At 31.6% G+C, this 18,658-nt stretch overlaps 5 protein-coding genes across 13 annotated transcripts in view; 2 read left to right on the top strand and 3 right to left on the bottom strand.

The window, feature by feature from the left end:
- Window positions 1-2,955, bottom strand: part of ftz-f1 (ftz transcription factor 1) — a 90,288-nt gene extending 87,333 nt beyond the window's left edge. Inside the window, exons 1-3 of one of the 5 annotated variants that reach the window (XM_076529832.1) lie at window positions 2,706-2,955; window positions 2,547-2,648; window positions 822-2,068 (exon numbers count right to left, since the gene is read on the bottom strand). In XM_076529832.1, coding sequence (XP_076385947.1) covers window positions 822-1,116 — 295 coding nt within the window. In that variant the 5' untranslated portion in view covers window positions 1,117-2,068; window positions 2,547-2,648; window positions 2,706-2,955. Of the gene's footprint in view, window positions 1-821 lie in introns of all 5 variants that reach the window. The other 4 variants (XM_076529830.1, XM_076529831.1, XM_076529829.1 and 1 more) reach the window with 4 other exon arrangements.
- Window positions 2,956-3,040: 85 nt separating this feature from the next.
- Window positions 3,041-5,477, bottom strand: Mcad (Medium-chain acyl-CoA dehydrogenase). 2 transcript variants are annotated; one of them, XM_012282773.2, is made up of 11 exons: window positions 5,291-5,477; window positions 5,093-5,165; window positions 4,812-4,979; window positions 4,629-4,729; window positions 4,468-4,548; window positions 4,269-4,399; window positions 4,085-4,193; window positions 3,866-4,006; window positions 3,520-3,795; window positions 3,244-3,437; window positions 3,041-3,175 (listed from the first exon to the last, which is right to left on the bottom strand). In XM_012282773.2, exons 1-10 carry the CDS (start codon window positions 5,303-5,305, stop codon window positions 3,285-3,287), a joined length of 1,248 nt encoding a protein of 415 aa, XP_012138163.1. In that variant the 5' UTR covers window positions 5,306-5,477; the 3' UTR covers window positions 3,041-3,175; window positions 3,244-3,284. The 2 variants fall into 2 exon arrangements, with proteins under 2 accessions (XP_012138163.1, XP_003702202.1); XM_003702154.3 differs by having other exon boundaries at window positions 3,041-3,437; window positions 5,291-5,476.
- A 297-nt stretch (window positions 5,478-5,774) lies between these two features.
- LOC100881269 (metallophosphoesterase domain-containing protein 1) lies at window positions 5,775-9,490 on the top strand. The gene is made up of 5 exons (XM_003702153.3): window positions 5,775-6,320; window positions 6,464-6,608; window positions 6,682-6,958; window positions 7,135-7,361; window positions 7,421-9,490. Exons 1-5 carry the CDS (start codon window positions 6,198-6,200, stop codon window positions 7,546-7,548), a joined length of 900 nt encoding a protein of 299 aa, XP_003702201.1. The 5' UTR covers window positions 5,775-6,197; the 3' UTR covers window positions 7,549-9,490.
- On the bottom strand, window positions 7,915-15,965 carry Prps (phosphoribosyl pyrophosphate synthetase). Of its 4 annotated transcripts, none has more exons than XM_076529838.1 (7): window positions 15,811-15,965; window positions 14,185-14,392; window positions 13,408-13,591; window positions 12,443-12,514; window positions 10,021-10,244; window positions 9,627-9,960; window positions 7,915-9,562 (listed from the first exon to the last, which is right to left on the bottom strand). In XM_076529838.1, the coding sequence occupies exons 1-7, from the start codon at window positions 15,875-15,877 to the stop codon at window positions 9,470-9,472; spliced, it is 1,182 nt and encodes a 393-aa protein (XP_076385953.1). In that variant the 5' UTR covers window positions 15,878-15,965; the 3' UTR covers window positions 7,915-9,469. The 4 variants fall into 4 exon arrangements, with proteins under 4 accessions (XP_076385953.1, XP_076385954.1, XP_076385955.1 ...); XM_076529839.1 differs by lacking the exon at window positions 12,443-12,514 and adding an exon at window positions 11,365-11,388; XM_076529840.1 differs by lacking the exon at window positions 15,811-15,965 and adding an exon at window positions 15,192-15,332.
- Ubc4 (ubiquitin conjugating enzyme 4) lies at window positions 15,212-17,592 on the top strand. Its single transcript, XM_003702056.3, has 5 exons — window positions 15,212-15,350; window positions 16,415-16,567; window positions 16,793-16,875; window positions 16,958-17,121; window positions 17,205-17,592. The coding sequence occupies exons 1-5, from the start codon at window positions 15,288-15,290 to the stop codon at window positions 17,339-17,341; spliced, it is 600 nt and encodes a 199-aa protein (XP_003702104.1). The 5' UTR covers window positions 15,212-15,287; the 3' UTR covers window positions 17,342-17,592.
- Window positions 17,593-18,658: the final 1,066 nt, after the last annotated feature.

Genomic DNA, 18,658 nt, shown 5'->3' with positions numbered 1-18,658 from the left:
GATTCCCATTCGTTGTGCATAGTCAGGTGACATATCGCTATTGGCCCGTACTTGAATAGGTTTATCATTTTGATAAGGGAACATCAAACTTGAGAAATGCAGTATGCCACTTAAAAAGTATAGGTATTACAGAATATGTGTACAAGTCGTTTATAAGACTTCGATATCGAATTTTTCTGACAACTCAATAGTTCAAGTTTTCCCGCCGTGCGTATCGATAAACATTGCCAGCGCACGAGTAGCTCGTTAAGAATGAGCATCGATGAATGAGACTCATTTCTACGCGTTTTATTAACGACCGGTCGCGATAAAGTCAAGACGTTAATAGTTCTCTTTCCATCTCTAATACCGCTATTCCCGGTGAATCGATGTAAGGAAAAGAAACGGTCGCAACAGGGAGCGTAGGAAATTATAAAGTCTAAGAGTAAACCGCGTAATGCCTGCAACCGGAGAACGAGATCCGTGTGTACCTGTAACTTCGGAAGTGGACAGAGTCGCGAGAGCTCGCGGGCAAATGAGTGGAACGGGTAGGCGAGCAAACGAGACGACGAAAGAGAGAGAACGGGCGAAAGCGAGAAAGAGAGGGGACGCATACAGCGTGTACGCGTTGGCGAGAAAAGGAAAGGACGAGAGAGACTGCACGCACAAAGCGAGAGGGAGATGGTCGAAAGCGAAAGCGAAAGCGAGAAGGAGAAACGGCAAAGAACGAGAGTGAAGCAAAGAGGAGGGCAAAGCAGAAGAAAGAAGAAGGGACTTTGGCAAGAGCGGTATACCACGACAACAAAGAACGCGAGAGCATAGAAACTAGTGTTTGAGGTTACCTGAGGCATCGCTCGCTGGCAGATCGGTGACTAAGTTAACCCGTGGCCGCGAGTGCTGTTGCTGAGCCTGTTGCTGATGCTGCTGCTGTTGCTGCTGCTGTACCTGATGAAGGTTCGGCTGCTGTTGAGGTTCGGTCAAAGGCGGATTAGCCACGGTGTTGTTTTCCGTCAGGATGTTCGGTACCGAGGAGGAGGAGGATGACGATGATTCCGTAAGGGCCGTCGCGGTGGTGTTCTCGAGGGCCGTGTGGCCCCCACCTTCCCCTGTCCCCGTAGCCATTCGGCCCTCGTGCATTCCAGCAGACAGACAGACGGGGGTCCCTCCTCCTGCACGTCGTCCCCGAGCGCACGCACTTCTCTCCAAAACACCTACACTCTCTTACGCACCCTCGCGCTATCTCTCTCTCTCTTTCTCTTACCCCCGTCTATCTATCTGTCTGTCTTCTTTCCTTTTCTCTCTGTCTAGTCGACAGAAGCGCGCGCTCGGTCTTGTTCCTTCTGTCTCTCCTTCTCTCCCTGTTTTCCCTCTCTTTCTCTCTCTGTTCCTCCTCGTGTGCGCACGCTCTTGCTATCCTTCTCTCTTTTTACTACTACGCTCCCCGCGCCGGCCAGCGCCGTCTGAGCGTACCGAAACTACACCGTCTCTTTCAACCGAACATCGGTATATCACACAACAGCGACATCACACACGCCCGCGGAAAAATGAGCCCCGCGCGGATTATTAACCTCCTGTCCGCCGGCTCGAAAAAAATCGAACGTTAGACAAATGTAGGTCTGTAGGCCACTTCACTTACACTTTGCATCGGGACGGGCACTCCCTTAGTCAAGCGAGCGTCCGGCGCACCGTTGCGCTCTGACAGCACGAGTTACAGGGTCGTATGCTCCGCGTTAGTGCCCGCGACCTATCCGTTCTGTCACTACCGACCACCGAAAACACGTTTCTCGATAATCGACGCCTCGTTCTTGCCATCGCGGTCTACCATCTATCGATCTTCTTCCGTTAATCCTCTTTTTGAATTTTATCTCGTCGCGACGTTTGCTCGCGGCGTCGATTTCAAACGGCAGCTTCGATTGATCGATGTGTTGTTACGAACGGGTTCGTAAAATTAAAAAATCATGCGTCGTAGAACGATGCTGAGAATTTATTTCACGTCTCCTATCTCCTTTCTTTATTACGATCGATGATGTTAGTCGACGATGTTTCGATTAATTTTCAAAGTGTAGCGGATGACTTGTGTCTTTATGATCTGCGAAAAATGAATTTCATTTCGTTAATTTATCGAACAGTTGATCGATTCAATTTTAACGCGTTGCATGATTATGATTCAAGTTAGGTACACTGATTGCAAGGTGCAATGTTACGGACTAATTAAATACGCAAATGTAAAATTAATCGACTATTTCAAAATACAAAATTAAATTCCTGTTTTTGTAACAATTTGAATACAGCTAACGCGAACAAACTATTGATGAATTATATTGCGCCCGATATTACGTTCACGGGCACGTCAGTGGGTAACGAAAGGGAAAATATGAGTATACCCGTCCCGTAAATGCCACGCGACCTAGAAAGAGAACAGCCAAACATATTTGCATGCTCGAAACGAAATCTCGAACACCGAAATAATCAGATAATTTTTACTTTAATTTTCCGGCAATGAACAGTGACAAAAGGAAAAGTAATTTGAAAGATGGAACGTATCGAGCGTGGTCTTATATGGGTACCAAGGTTTACTAGTCACGGCACTGTGTTCCAATAATGTATCACGGAAAGACGCAATTTCCGAAAGATTTCCCTGTTCTCTCGTGTTAGCAGGCATTTAGAACCTGCAAATTGAAAGGCTGTCAAATGCGTTTTTCGTGTTACGAACGCTGTCAATTTACCACTGTCTTAAATACGACGATACTGTCTAAGTAGGTCAGGTGTCACAATATCTGGTCGTCTTATTATGGGGCGCTTTTACACCAAATGTTGCATAACTCGTCACGCACGACTTCACCAAATATAACCGTGTAAAAACTATGACCTGACGGACATAATGCGATGTAATCTCTTTTCATTGTACAATACACTTGACTAACGCTTTCGGATAACGTTTGCAGCGCTATCTAACATCCGAAGGCGCGAAATTCAAAATATCGAAACAACGTATTTGATCTATCTTCCCTTAATATCCATGTCGTTTAATAAAAATACGTAATAAAGTAAAAACGCAACGTGGAGTTAACGATTTTTGTAAAATTTTAATTTTTAACAACAACCATACAAAGTGTTATAAAAAATATATATTGTATATACGGATTAGAACAGAGTATATGCGTATACGAAATACTTTTTAAAGGCAACGTGAGTGCTGAAATCGGTTAAATGTAGGTATAAAAGGGCATAAAAAAATATGAAAGTTTATGTAAAGACAACTACCTCTGTACATAATGATGATGCAATACAGCATACACAGCCAATTACGCAGCTTTTTGTTTAGCCTGGTTAAGTAAATGACGCGAGATTATAAGTCTTTGAATTTGAGCAGTGCCCTCATAGATCTGATAAATTTTTGCATCTCGCATTAATTTTTCTACAGGATATTCAGTGTTGAATCCTGCACCGCCAAAAATCTGTAAACAACAATTTAAAGTATATGAAATTGTTAAAAATTTTGTTAATCAGAAGCACGATTTATAATAAACGATTATATACTTGTACTGCATCCGTTGCACATTTATTAGCGACATCGCCACCATAACATTTTGCAACGCTAGCAAGTGCTGTGGCTGTTGGCAGATTATTATCGGCAGCCCAAGCTGACTTCATCCACGCAAGTCTAGCTGTCTCGACTCCGATTGACATGTCGGCAAGCATAAACGCTACAGCTTGATGTTCAGCTATTACTCTATCAAAAGTTTTACGTTCTAATGCATATTTTGTAGCTTCGTCTAATGCTCTTTGAGCTAAACCAACAGATCCGGCTGCAACCTACAAAAACCAAAATTCAGACACCAGTCTCGTGTTTCCTTTTACGGTATGGGTATTACATCTAGTGTACCATTGGTCTAGTTTTATCGAACGTTCTCATAGCGATTTTAAATCCTTCACCTTCCTTGCCTAAAACATTTTCTTCTGGAACACGGACATCTTCAAATGTTATCATTCGAGTGTCAGAAGCTCTCTGACCCATATTTATTTCCTAAGTAAATTTAGTCGATATTAAAAGGTGAAGTAATATCAGTTTCGGTACAATAATGTCAAGAGTAATAAAATTTACTTTACGACCCGGTGTTAAACCTTCGCTTTCGCGTTCGACAATGAAAGCTGTAAAAGCTTTACCAGCTGGCACTTTTGGATCAGGATTTGACCTTGCCAAAACGAAATACCTATACAAAATTTATTTTTTATGTATAATGTATAACAAGATAATAATAAATAATATTATAAGTAATTATTTGTACCAATTAGCTACACCGCCATTAGTTATCCACATTTTTGTGCCATTAAGAATCCATTCTTTTCCTTTCTTTTCAGCTCTTGTTTTAATTCCTGCTACATCTGAACCAGCTGCAGGTTCAGTAACACAATAGGCCTAAAATTTATAGAGTGTAAATATGTTAAACTATTTCAAATATGTGTTAAGAACTTTGTTTATCTTACAGCAACAAGTGGTTCTTCAATGAGTCTTCCAAGATATTTCTTTTGTTGTTCTTTTGTTCCAAATGCAATTACTGGTGCTTGCTACATACAATTCATTAAAAAAATTTTCAAGTTACAGTTTGTATTTTATATACATAAAAATTGCTTATAATACAACTTACACCTAATCCTGATCCTTCCAATGCAGTTGATATTCCTGTACAACCATAAGCAAATTCTTCTGCAACTAAACAGCCATCAAAAGTACCAACTTCCATTCCTCCTACAATAATAATTTGTCTATCTATGATATATGTTTTTCAAATTTCATTTTACATTCAAGTTATATAAATTTGTAATTATACCGCAATGTTGAGGTATAGCTTTGTTTAAGAGTCCTAAACTCCATGCTTTTTTAATAATATCCCATGGATATTTTCCTGTTCTATCATGTTCAGCAGCTACTGGAATAATTTCTTCTTTCGTAAATTTTCGTGCCAATTCTTGCATTTCCCTTTGTGTTTCATTTAATTCTAAAGTAAAAATCACAAAAAAATGAACGTTATTTACATATGAACAAAAACATCAAATATAACATTTTAATAATATTCAGTAATATTGCTATATTTTTATACATTATACTAACCAAAATTATATCCTGTGGCAATATCAGATGAAAATGCTCGCACTATTTTTTGCTGTGTCACTTTCTTAAATACCTAATATTTATATATTACAATATTAGTATAATTCTTTAATATAGATTACTTGACATTAGTTCCACATATTTATCTATATATTTTAAATATTATTTCCTAAATCTTTTATTTGAGAAATAACTTACCAGACGTGAAAACATTTTGGCACCTTTTATTTCTATTATGTTACAAAAAGTATTCTTTAACTTAACAGTGACAACGATACAACTGTTTTTAAAATAATAGATAATTGACAATTTCTTATATTAAGCACTTAATTTATCTGTAATCTTCAAAAATCCAAAATCCTATTTGTTGCCAGTACAGATTACAAATAAAGGCCAAAGTACATTTATATTAAATTAATGCAGATCAAAGTACAATTGACGTTGTCCAACTGTTGAAATGATTATTTAAACTTTCTAAGAAAGATAACAATATGCATTCGACATATTATTTACATAGTAAATGGTATGTACAAATAATTAAATATGAATACTTGCAGGTGAACAGCTGATTGGTCATTTCTATTTGTATCACTCATTTTATTAAAATAATTATTATTTTTTATGAGTAAATTATGCATTTTATCTTAGATATTTTAAACAGTTAAGACTATCTAAAGCATAACATTAATCAATATTTCATAACAATTTTTAGATCGAGCCAACATATCTGTTCAAAATTCGAACATATTAGTTCATGCCTGGGCGCGAAAATTTGGAGTGGTCCTTCAATATTTAATTATTTGCAACGAATTTATTTGTCATACTAACAACTGAAATAATTGATACATAAGAATTATTGTGTTAAACAGAATATAATAATATCGTGTGCAATAAAAACTAATTACCCAAGCGGAATAAAGAAGTAAATTCATAAGCTACTTCAGATTTATTTTTGACGTTAAATTTATGAATATTTCTAAATGAAAAGTGCAAAATGAAGTTGATCTTATGTATGTAGCAAAACAGTTGTATACAAACTTACTAATTTTAAGTTTTTATCATAACAACAATAAAATTGACAACCGAGTATCACAATCTCTTCAGCATGAACATAGAGATTCATCCATTAACAGCTAATCCTACAGCAGCTTGGCGTGAATTATCACAACAGCAAAAAGTTATTAAAATAAATGCTAAACTGCCAACTACTGATGCACCAAATGATAAGGTAAAATGATCAAATTATTTCTAATTTTATCATTCTTGAACATACATTTAAATCTAACCTAAAAGCAACAGTATGTCCATTCATTCAGTGACAGAAACTCTCAAATAGAAAATAATTGTTTATAATATTTCATTGCATTACAGCTTCGTGTTGTTTGTATGAGTGATACTCATTCATTAACTCCATTTATAAAATTTGATATACCACTAGGAGATGTCTTTATTCATGCTGGAGATTTTACAAAATGTGGTAGCTTACAAGAAGTCATAGAGTTTAACAATTGGATTGGTAAAATAAAACATACATGTTTATTCCATATATTTTTTTATATTAATATATATCTTAAGGTATTTTGTTGCAGGCAATTTACCACATAAGTATAAGATTGTTATTGCTGGCAACCATGAGCTTAGCTTTGATCCTACATTTACCAATCCTTTTTCCTTACACACTAGTGGGGATCGTCAAAAACATACAGGGACCAGTATTCTTGACAATATACCCACATTGGGAATGTCTAAAGACACTCTTGCAGAAGCGATACAGACCACTAATGTTAAAGATTATTTGACAAATTGTACCTACTTAGAAGATTCTGAAATTGTTATACATGGAATAAAAATATATGGTACACCATGGTAAATATTTATGTGTGAATTTATGATCTAGCATGATGTTGTATCCAGTACTATCATATAACAACGAAAAATATGGGTGAATAACATATAAAAGAATAATGCAGTGGACAATATTTGTAGAATACTATTTCAAACGTAAGATTTACTACTCTAAACAAATTTTCTTTACAATTTAGGCAACCAGAATTTTGTAAATGGGCATTTAATGTACCTCGAGGAGCACCATGCCTTTCAAAATGGGACATGATACCAACAGACACAGATATCCTTATAACACATACACCTCCTGTAGGACACGGAGATCTGTGCTGTAGCGGTGTACGAGCTGGATGTGTGGAATTACTTTCTACTGTTCAAAATCGAGTCAAGCCGAAATATCATGTTTTTGGTCATATACATGAAGGTACATTGTACAAGTTTGTTTTGTTTTACACAATAAAATATATATTTCCGTCATTACAGGGTATGGTATTTCATCTGATGGGAAAATAATATATGTAAACGCATCAACATGTGATTTAAACTATTTACCAAGTAATCCACCAGTAGTATTCGACATAACATTGCCACCTGGTCATTGTAAATTATAAAGAAAGTAAGATATATAGCAGTAAGTTTTCTAGTTATAATTCTTACATACGCAATATTGAGATATTGGCAGTTTAAATTATTTATTTATATATTTTTATGAATTTCTACAAATGAGGTACTATTTTATAATAGGTACAGTTTTATTTGAACAAATGAAGATCATAATGCACATTTTCAAATATTATCGATTTATGTTAGTGTTAAAAAAGCGTCGAAATTAAATTTTTGACATATAATTTTTTCTTTATAAATGTAGAAACATTATAATCACTGTAGTATTATTTATATAAAATAGTATGTAAATAGAAACTTTTTGTACTTAAATACAATTTTCGTTCATAACATTTTAAAAATTTACTCACAAATATGTTTAAACAAATAGGAATCCCATGTACTGTGTATTTCATAATATAAAATTTACACAGTTTTAGTTTCAATAAATTGCTGCACATAATACTATAAATTAAATTATGGATTAAGGTACACCTTCGTATTGTGTTATACAATTTGTAAGATCTTAATTACATACATTGTTATTTTAACAAAATACTTTGATCGCAGTCGAGAAACATGGTATTTGATATAGTTACATCATTGTTTATAACTGACCTGTTTATACTTTCTTTTAATTACAATATAATAAACATTAATTATTAGTGATACAATTCAATAAAATACAATAGTATTTGAGTATTATGGTGCAACATATAGACTATATGTCAATATGTTATAGTTATTAATAAAAATTAAACAAGATTATAAACTTCATACTTGAAGCAGTTATACTCGTTTTGTTTCAATTACGTTTCATACGCAATATAAGCTTGAAAAGAATAATTCTTAACAATTAATTATGAAATAACAAATTGTAATTATAGCATTTAAATTATCATTATACATAGATTTCATCGTGTATATAAATTTTTCATCATAGCAATAAAGAATTAAAATTATATAATTTATAGAGATATTTATTGTAATACCCAGTGTATTAACAGGTGGCACTTTTTATCGAATTAAGAGAAATTTACATATGAAGAATGCTGTGTTTGTATTGACTTGTATTTTCATGTTATATTGGTCCAAAGCTAACTGAGTAGATGACACCGAAGTCATTCATTTATTATACGAGGAAATATAATTGTTTTGTCAATTATAATTATGTTTATATAAATAGCGGCCTTTCTTAAAAATTGTGATAGTAAAACATGAAAAAAATATAATGTCTTTCTGACATTATTATTCCATTGTATATAATCTAATAAACAGTATCATATTAGAATTGTAAAAAGCTAGTTTTTTTTCGACGCTTTGTAATACCACTTGAAAAATATTCACAGATGTTGCAAATTTTTATATATTTGACTGTAAAAAATGAGATATGCTACTAATAATATAGTGATACTGCCCGAATTCCTTCACGTATTCATCGCGATACTTTGTCTCCGAGTTATGTACCATTGTTAGGATTAATGTAGTAGCATTGTATATGAAAGTAACAGATGTTTCTCTAACAATGCACAATTTGGGTCAAACAATGCGATATCTGTATCCTAAACAAAATAACAATGTATTCTGCATAATAAATAGCAGCCTAGCGACAATTCAATTACTTTTAACGGATTTTACTCTGAAGCTAATTGATGGCATCTATTAGTTATCAACTTATATTTTTTCTTTTTTTCTTTTAAATGGACAGTACAGTATGATTTATCCATCTAAAGTCTCATTTTCTACACACATCATCTATCAAAGAAAGGAGTATGTATAGTTTTCAAATTAAAAAACTGGGACATTAGTATTGATCCCAAGTTTGCGCTTATAGGCAAACGGATTAAACTAAACTAAAAATAAGAGATGTAAAAAGATTACATTCTCCTTACATGGTTTGACAGAGGTCATTGTTAGGAAAATGTTTATCTAATACGGTACATTTGAAAACAGGTACGATACGGATTCACCATTGTGAGTCCGCCTTACAGCCTCAGCAAACATCATCGATACATCGATACACTAAAACATACAAAAATATTCTTTCTCACTGAAGACTATACACAATTTAATATAAAATACTTACTTGTATCTTTGGGCAATCCTTCATATGACCATCTTGAGGAATAGTATTTGTAACTACCACAGCTTCAAAGCATGCATTATTAATTCTGCTAATAGCCGGACCACTAAAGATTCCATGTGTTAAAATTGCATATACTTTCGTTGCTCCGGCTTCCAGAAGTTTTTCAGCCGCGTGACATATAGTGCCACAAGTATCAGCCATATCATCTACTAGAATAGCAACTCTATCTTTTACATCTCCAACTAATACCATACTAGCAACTTCATTTGCTTTCTTTCTTTCTTTGTGTATAAGCGCAAATTCAACATTTAATCGATCGGCGATAGATGTTACCCTATTGAAACAAAATATTATATAAATATATTTCAAGTTAACTTTCAATATGATTTATTACCTTTTAGCACCGCCAGCATCTGGAGAAACGATAATGCTATTTCGCCATTCAACAATATTTTCTTTGATCCATTTAAGAACAGCAGGTTCAGCAAATAAATTGTCAACTGGAATGTCGAAAAAACCTTGAATTTGACTAGCATGCAAATCCATTGTAATTATGTGATCAGCTCCTGCTACTGATAGCATGTTTGCTACTAATTTCGCCGAAATAGGTGCACGACTCTGAAAAAAACACAGTTATGAATTTCAATTTTATAAATTTACATGAGTCTCTTGAGTCCATTTGCAACCGGAAATATCCTGCAATTTGAAAAAAATTGCTATTAAAATTTGTATAGCTCACTGAAAGGCTATAATAAGCCTAATAAATGAATGTGTCGATATATAACTCAAAATAGTTTTTATCAAAAAAGAGTGTCACAAAAAAAATTTTAAGTATTAATTTTTTAGAGGGGACAAAATATGAATACAATGGCTATGTGCTGAAATAAATATTAAAAATATATTGTACATGTATACATATAAAATAAAAAGGAAAAAACGGTATGTTGCAAATGCACCCCAGTTAGACTCAACAAAAGTGTAAATGAAGCATAAATCAAACTTATATATTAAAAAAACAGAACACAGTGCATCTTGATCTTAAATGTTGTCTTTGGAGTATCTAAAGACATGTGAAATAATAGATTAAATAATCCTGCAAGCTTAAAATTATAAATGAAGTTTATAACAAAAACATTGATATTAATACTTTTGATTTATTATTTTTTTTCTTTATTAAAAACAAATGCATTGTGCTCGGAGGAGTAGCTGCAGGTAAGTCATCTTCATTAACTTATCTATGATCAGCATAAACTTCACAAAAGCTGGCTAATGTTAACATCTTAAAAATACTTTTATTTGTATTATTAGTATAACGTACTATTATCAGAGCGACACAATCACAATTTTTATCATTTTTTTCTAAAGCACTATTTCATTAATAAAACAGGCATTCTTTGATTAGTATGTTCAGACGATATTATCCTTAGGAATATAATAATTAGTACCCATTTAACATACAGGTGTATACCCCATTATGTATATGTAGATTATTAAGAATGTATGTAGAATGCTATTATATTAATATTTTGCCCTCTCATTCAGGTATCAATATATTTGGACCAAATAGTTCATTCATTCGTTTATGGGCGTACCATTGTATAATATAGCAACAAAAGATAAGTTTTGTTAGTCCTACAAAGAAAGTTTTGTAAGAAACTAAAAATAATATTACAAATTGAATTGTTCATCATGTTACAGCTACAAACTTTACACTCGACAATCGTGTTTTTATACTCACTGTAGAGAGCTCAGGCAGATAATCCTGAAAATACCCAACTATGTATTCAGAAATTTAAGAATATGTATTTAACATATTTTAATAAAAATCGTTTCGACAATATAATTTATTTTTCATAATATAATTCATTTTTGATTTATTTATAAAATTTTCATTACAATGATATGTTTTTAGTGTGCTTATTTCTTTGTAACATAGTAGCATACAATTGTCACCCTTTTGAATAAATAATAATAAAAATTTAGTTTACTAGAAAATTTAATAAACCTAATCATATTTAGTACACAATGATTGTAAATATTGTAGTAGTAACGAGCGAAAGGCCCCCCTCGACGAATTCTGATAATAGTTTTGCAATATTCATGTGGGTTATCCATCTTGTGATAACCTTAGATAATTGCTAAATCCGATGCTTTAACTGTAATGTATTTATTGTTTACTACTATGTTAACTTTTTCCTGGATATATTATTCCATTTATACCACTGCTGTATAAAATACAAAATGGTATATTGCAGCAGGTATATATGTCAATTAAAATGAATGTTCCTGGAAAATTAATTCATGCAAATTTCATGAGTTTTTTCATGAAATGTATGTTCGCTGTTTAAATTATCCATAGAATGAGTAAGATGAATGATTCTTTCTGTTTAGTATAGTACCCTTGATTTTGATGTGCATGCTAATAGTGCCTGTATAACTTTCATGCAGTTCCATTTGTAAAATGAGCAATTCTGCATGTATATTTACATGCAATAAATATTCATGTAGTACATTTAAACTGCTTGCAGTACATATTTACAACTGTAATTTATTTGTGCTATAATCTATAATTTGATATAAATATTAAATTTATGTAAAATGTACACTTGTTGCAAAAATTCAGATACAAGATAATAAAAATCTTGTAAAATGAGTACACCATTTGCTAAGACCCAATGATAAAAGCTAAAAAGTTAAAAGCATTTTTTATACGATGAAGAAATTCGTGTTCAACATTCCATATATGATCATTATTCCAATTGGTGGTTGCAAAGCTATTAAACAGTAAGAAAGGAAAAAAGACCACTACAAGTTACCCTGAATTTCCATTCGTTTGACTTCATGACAATTTGTTTCTTAGAATTTGAGTTGTCACCTCCATCACCACCCTGTGAAGATATCATATAAAAACAAAATTTAACTACTCCTTCAATGACTTGTGTTCTCTTTATTGCGAGAGCCATATTTTCATCTCATACGATTACAGATGATATAAAATATACATTTAGATTAAAACCAGAACCTATCACACAAGTTACCAACAATACGTACTTCATGTGATTATTACATCAGAAATGCTTACTTGAGAGAAATAAGCACATAATAAACATCCAACTGTAGAAAATATAGATATTTACAAAGATAATTAAAAAATTTACATATCATACAACTACATGAAAAGTATCACATTATAATTTTCCTACAGGAGTATTCACTTTACTTGTATATTCAAAGCAATGTAATCAGGTTAATTAATGGCATACATCAACAAGATAACTATTACATACCTACAATATTAGAATCATTGAAGCATAGTTTCTATAAGTTGTTTTGTTACGTAAGAATCTTACATTCACACAATTTCTTAGATATTCACTTCATGATGTAGTCGAAACTGAATAACATTAGTTTTGTGTTCAAATTCTAATTTCTTTTTAAATTCCCTTAATCAATATAAAGAACAAAATCTTGAAATATTTTTGAAAAAATATATAATAAAAATATAAAATTGTATGAACATACATTAATTTGTAGATATAAATATTTTATAATCAATAACAAGAAAAACAAACAACAAATATCACAACATATAAATTAAAAAATTTTTTATATTAAACACAATATTAAAAACAAAAACTTTCTTTAGATAAAATTTTATAATCTATTTTTACAAACTGTGATGCAAGTACATTCAAGTTTCCTGTTAAATTTCTACTAATGTATTATAGATAACATACATTAGATAAAAATATGGAAAAAGTATTGTATTAATATATCCTACCTTATCCTTCTTATCTTGTCTCGCATATGGAAAACAAGGAATTACAGCAGTTACTCTAGATGCAGAAGCAATTTTACAAGCATTGATCATAATCAATAATTCCATCAAATTGTCATTTACTTCTCCGCTTCCACTTTGTACAATGTATACATCTTCTCCTCGTACTGATTCTCCTATTTCCACACTGATAAAGAATTTTAAAAATACAAATTATTATGTATTCATAACATTATAAATATTGCTATGTATATTCTAACATTGATTACGTAAAAATGAAATAACCAATTTCAGATTTTGTTAATTATCTACATGTGCAAGTATATTTCCTTTATTTATATGTACCATTTAAGTTTTGTTGTACTTAGGATTTTTTTTATTAAAAGCAAATAAAAACATAGCTATAAATATTCTTATCACTTGTGTACGAACCAAACAACTTTAAATATATGTAATCATACTTATAAAGATATATTAACATGGAAAATCATTAGAATGTGTATTAATAATTGTACTAGTTGACCTTCAACTTAAACGTCGCGGCTTCGCAACACACGGGGAACCGGCCTTGCGCGACAGGGTTGTTTGTAGGCTAGTAAAGTTGATAGATTAATGGAAACGCGAAAAGGATAACACGAAAATGACAAAAATACTTTATCCTCTATAGAAATGTATGGCAGAAAGAAAAAACTTAAATGAAATTTCTGGCGACACGTGGTCCGAACCTAAGTTTAATGCAATGACAATAACGTGGTTATAGCGGTGATTTGCGACCATTACCATGTTTCGAGGTTGCTAAATTTCTTGGTGACAACTTTTCCAATGTCGATACCGAGCCTGTCGACGATACGTTGAGCCAAATCTGGATGTGATGTGCCACTGAAGACTTTGATATTTGGCATTCTGCTTTGCAAAAATTGCCCGCGAGAATTTTCCAAGTTTGCGCGTAACAAACTCTTAGCACGCACTGGCTGGGACACAGGCATCACTAAACAGAAACCACAAAGAGACTATCCAATCAGAGAACGCTCTAAAAACCGGATATGACGTATTGTATTATGCTCCGCCTATTTAACGTTGGACCTAACCGCGTAAATACATTTCTTATCAAACATTTTTTTATTTATTAAGAGAATAATAAACTAAAATCAACGACTTTATTTTGTCAGATATTAAAAATTATGAATTCTATCAAAATATTATTTAATCTGTTTTTGTATAATTATTATAATCTTAACCTTTCGTTTCCAGAGATTTACTAATTTTGTACAACGTAATAGTGCTTCAAATTATACGTATTACAATAAGAATAAAAATTTTAAACTTTTTGTTTCTTTACATATCGCACTGAAACTATAAATTTACAATTATTCTGTAATGAAATTTGAATTTGTCACCTTAAAAATTATAACCTTTAACACTTTTTTTTATGAGAAGTAAACTAAATTCACCTTCGTTTATCAGATATAAAATATTTTCACGTATATTTTACGTACTTTTAAGCTGTTGTGACGGATAAATTTGAGTTAAGTAAATAATCAAATAGTTATTAAAAATTGATCTTTGCTATTTACAAGTTGGCGCCTTAAGAAGAACGGCGTGAATATAGATGAAATTCAAAAGGGTGAACACGAGCGGGTGACAGTCAAGTTTTCTCATCAATGTGGCGCCGGTGATGATTGAATGATAAATTGGATGTGTCCGTGAGCGAAGATTTTAGTAAAGAACACGAATTAGAACGATCGTTTTTCTCAGTAGAAAGAGAGAGTAAATCAGAGTATTATTACCTGAAACGTTTACGTACGTTGACGCTTTCAGCGAACTTTACTAATCTATTCGAATGACGATGACAGTGTGCTGACCGTTCCACCGATTCGGAAGCTATGGCGAACATCGCGGCACAGAGAATCAAACGCGAATTTAAAGAGGTTATAAAGAGTGAGGAGGTGAGTAAACAATAGTTTTAAATGATTTGAAAATGTACTACTTGTTTCTTGCAAAATAGAACTATTAAAGTCTTTGGACAACATCATTCGACTAATGATATCGTTCTATAGAAATCTCATGTGTGGCGTGACAAAAATGTGCTGCAATTCATTGGCCGATAAAATCGCTACGAACAAAGCATAGGCACCTGTTGTATGATATTCTTGACAGTCATCTACTTTTAAAATTGTCGAATTTTATTGATTAAATGCTTTTATATCGTATGGAAAAGGATTTTGTATTAATTGTTTTTAATTAAGAAAACAGATATATATATAAATTGCCTACAGTCTTCAGATTCTTTGATAAATTAAAATGCGAGTTGTACAAAGAAAATCAATTTTTATATTAATGTTCAGTGTATAATTAGTCTGTTATATGTACATTTTCTACCAGTTGTTCTTTAAAAATAGTACGTACCACGCATTTTCCATTTTTGAGAGCAGTGACACAATCTTTTAGTTTTACGCTGGTCTAGAAGATCCATTCTGTATGCATGTAAACATCTGTTTTGATTTAATATTTCCACATGTTTATACACAAGCCATTTGCGTCAGAATATCACAATCTTTTTGTTCTGACAATGTGTGAATTATCAGTATATGACGTTACATCATTTTACTATCAAGTATTGATGTCAAATGGGTCAATCATCATATTTTGTACATGTTTCTGAAAACTATTCAATATATGCCATTGAAACAGTACATTGTATATAGTATGTGCATCCACTAAAAATATTATTGTAAAGAATGATACAAGTTTAATCTTTTTTAATAACAAGCATAAAATTTAATACAGTACTGACATATGCAATGGAATAGTGGAAAATTACAGTTTCATGTTATTGATTTTTCACATTTCTTATCATTCGTTTGTTCATAGAGTAATTTTGTTTCTTATACATTGTTTATGCTAATATCCACACATGTATGGATATATTTCTTAAGAAAATTTTAACTGTAACCTGAAGAAATATAGTAAAAATTTATTTAATCAACAGTAATTTTAAATTTGATTACAGGTTGCAAAATGTGCGATTAAAGTTGAATTAGTAAATGATAGCTTTACTGAATTAAAAGGTGAGATTGCGGGTCCACCCGATACGCCATATGAGGGAGGTAATTTTGTACTCGAGATTAAAGTTCCCGAGACATATCCCTTCAATCCTCCTAAAGTAAGCACTTTGTAAGTCAATATGATCAATGTATGTTAATGATAAAGAATCAGTTTTATGTTATTTAAAAAATAAGTAAAATTAATATAAGTTAAAACAAGATAAAGCAGCATATCTGTATATTTTAATTTAGTATTAAAAAAATTATAAATTATTTTCATATACTGTCATTATTCCAAAAGTTATTTTATAAGTCCTAATTATGTAAACATTTTTTTTCTATAGGTGAGATTCATAACAAAAATATGGCACCCTAATATATCTTCAGTAACAGGTGCTATTTGTTTGGATATATTGAAAGATCAATGGTATGTAGCTGTATCAGATAAGATCAAGCACTTTAATTTCATTCTTTGAAACAGACTGGATAATTGAAATTTTTATTTTCAGGGCTGCAGCTATGACTTTGCGTACTGTATTGTTGTCATTGCAAGCTTTATTATCTGCTGCAGAACCAGATGACCCACAAGATGCAGTTGTAGCTAAACAATACAAAGAACATCCAGAAATGTTCCGTCAAACTGCCAAACATTGGACATTTGTATATGCAGGTGGTAAGTACATATAAGTTCTAATAATTTTAGATTTAATTTTAAAATTGATAGTTGTTTTACTATAAACATTAATGTAATTACAGGACCAGCAAAAATGCCTGATTTAGATGATAAAATAAGGCGACTAACAGATATGGGAATTGAAGAACACAATGCAAGAGTTGCTTTATCTTCATATAATTGGGATTTGGAACGTGCCACTGAGCAGCTCTTCAGTTAGTGATAACTGTATAGTTAATCTGTCATGCAAAAGCACTGTTCATATTGTCATTACGAAACTTCCGCAACACTATGCCCAGTTATTGATACCATAGCAGTTTCATAATCAAATTCAGCACCTGTAACGACAATATTTCAATGACAAACAAATTCATGGAAAATTCATTTAATATCTTAAAATAATAGTCATTTATTTAACTTGTAAAATAGGCATGAAGAAAAACAATAACTAATAAAATCTGTTAAGTCTAACTTGATAATCACATTTTAAAGAACTTTATAAAAGGAATATTATTTTTCATTTCACGTTTATTGAAAACATAAAAATGTTATTTAAATGATCAGCAGTTTACAGCTTTTTTTTTTACAGAAAAATAATTTAATCTGTTGAGCAGTTATTAAATTTCTTTGTATAAATCATTGCATACTTTTAAATTTTTCATTGGCCTTTCCTTTTACATTTACTTAATTGGTTGATTTATCTTCTTCAGTTTGTATGAATACACAATTTTCGCATGGAATAGTATGTAGTAAATTTTTTGGTTTCATAGAGCATTGTGCTGTATACTTTGTTACATCAATACGAGAACGATTACTAGTTTATACTTTTATTTTTGTACATTTCTTTAAGCCACAAAGAGGTTTACTTTAATTAAATCTGATTGTACATTATTGAAATAGACAAAAACATATTAGCGTTAAATGGTATTTGTAAAAAGAGTCGTAACATAAACATTATACTGTTAATATTTAAATTCTGTACATTTTTGGTGATGGGGTGTGTTCCAATCATTTATAATTTACCATGTCAATTATATACATATATATATTTTTCCACATGCATCATTTTCTGTACTCGAAGCTGGAGATGTACATTCCATATTTACAACACCAAACTGCATTTACTATATTTCTAAAAATAACATAAACTAGATTTGGTTTTCAAGTAGATATACGATGGACCTTAATAATAGTAACTATTATAAAATTTACAAAAAATATTATGCATCTGAATAATATTAACACTTCCAGCTTATGAAATTTCGGAAAAAGTTATTTCGTTTTAAAAATGTTCAGTAAAATTTATGAAGTTAATATTTGTAATAAACTGCAAGTTTATAAGTGAACAGTAATAAAATAGCAGCACATGTAGTATACATTTCAAACTTATTCAGCAAAATTACTTGTACGTAACATTACGTGTGTTATATAGATTTTTTTAAATACAGTTAAGTAATACTTTCTCTTTGACAGTGCTGAAATAGGATTTTTTAAACTTTTGTTTACATTTTCTAGTAATTTATGTGGAGGCTGTGTT

The sequence above is a fragment of the Megachile rotundata genome, chromosome 3, assembly GCF_050947335.1.
Source record: "Megachile rotundata isolate GNS110a chromosome 3, iyMegRotu1, whole genome shotgun sequence".
Lineage (NCBI taxonomy): Eukaryota > Metazoa > Arthropoda > Insecta > Hymenoptera > Megachilidae > Megachile > Megachile rotundata.
Note: the sequence above shows the minus strand (reverse complement) of the source record. Positions and strands in the feature narration are given on the sequence as shown.

What these genes read in the sequence shown, in the direction of transcription:
- Prps (XM_076529838.1), bottom strand. Translation starts at nt 15,877, where the DNA reads ATGGATCTTCTAGACCAGCGTAAAACTAAAAGATTGTGTCACTGCTCT. An exon ending in TCAAAAATGGAAAATGCGTG is followed by an intron (nt 14,393 to 15,810) that starts GTACGTACTATT and finishes GTTTCTGTTTAG; the next exon opens with TGATGCCTGTGTCCCAGCCA. An exon ending in CAAACGAATGGAAATTCAGG is followed by an intron (nt 10,245 to 12,442) that starts GTAACTTGTAGT and finishes TGTTTTTTTCAG; the next exon opens with AGTCGTGCACCTATTTCGGC.
- Ubc4 (XM_003702056.3), top strand. Translation starts at nt 15,288, where the DNA reads ATGGCGAACATCGCGGCACAGAGAATCAAACGCGAATTTAAAGAGGTT. An exon ending in GATATATTGAAAGATCAATG is followed by an intron (nt 16,876 to 16,957) that starts GTATGTAGCTGT and finishes TTTTATTTTCAG; the next exon opens with GGCTGCAGCTATGACTTTGC. An exon ending in GACATTTGTATATGCAGGTG is followed by an intron (nt 17,122 to 17,204) that starts GTAAGTACATAT and finishes ATGTAATTACAG; the next exon opens with GACCAGCAAAAATGCCTGAT.
- Mcad (XM_012282773.2), bottom strand. An exon ending in TTGAAGAACCACTTGTTGCT is followed by an intron (nt 4,400 to 4,467) that starts GTAAGATAAACA and finishes TATAAATTTTAG; the next exon opens with GCCTATTGTGTTACTGAACC. An exon ending in AATGGCGGTGTAGCTAATTG is followed by an intron (nt 4,194 to 4,268) that starts GTACAAATAATT and finishes AATTTTGTATAG; the next exon opens with GTATTTCGTTTTGGCAAGGT.
- LOC100881269 (XM_003702153.3), top strand. Translation starts at nt 6,198, where the DNA reads ATGAACATAGAGATTCATCCATTAACAGCTAATCCTACAGCAGCTTGG. An exon ending in CTGATGCACCAAATGATAAG is followed by an intron (nt 6,321 to 6,463) that starts GTAAAATGATCA and finishes ATTGCATTACAG; the next exon opens with CTTCGTGTTGTTTGTATGAG. An exon ending in AAAATATATGGTACACCATG is followed by an intron (nt 6,959 to 7,134) that starts GTAAATATTTAT and finishes TTTACAATTTAG; the next exon opens with GCAACCAGAATTTTGTAAAT.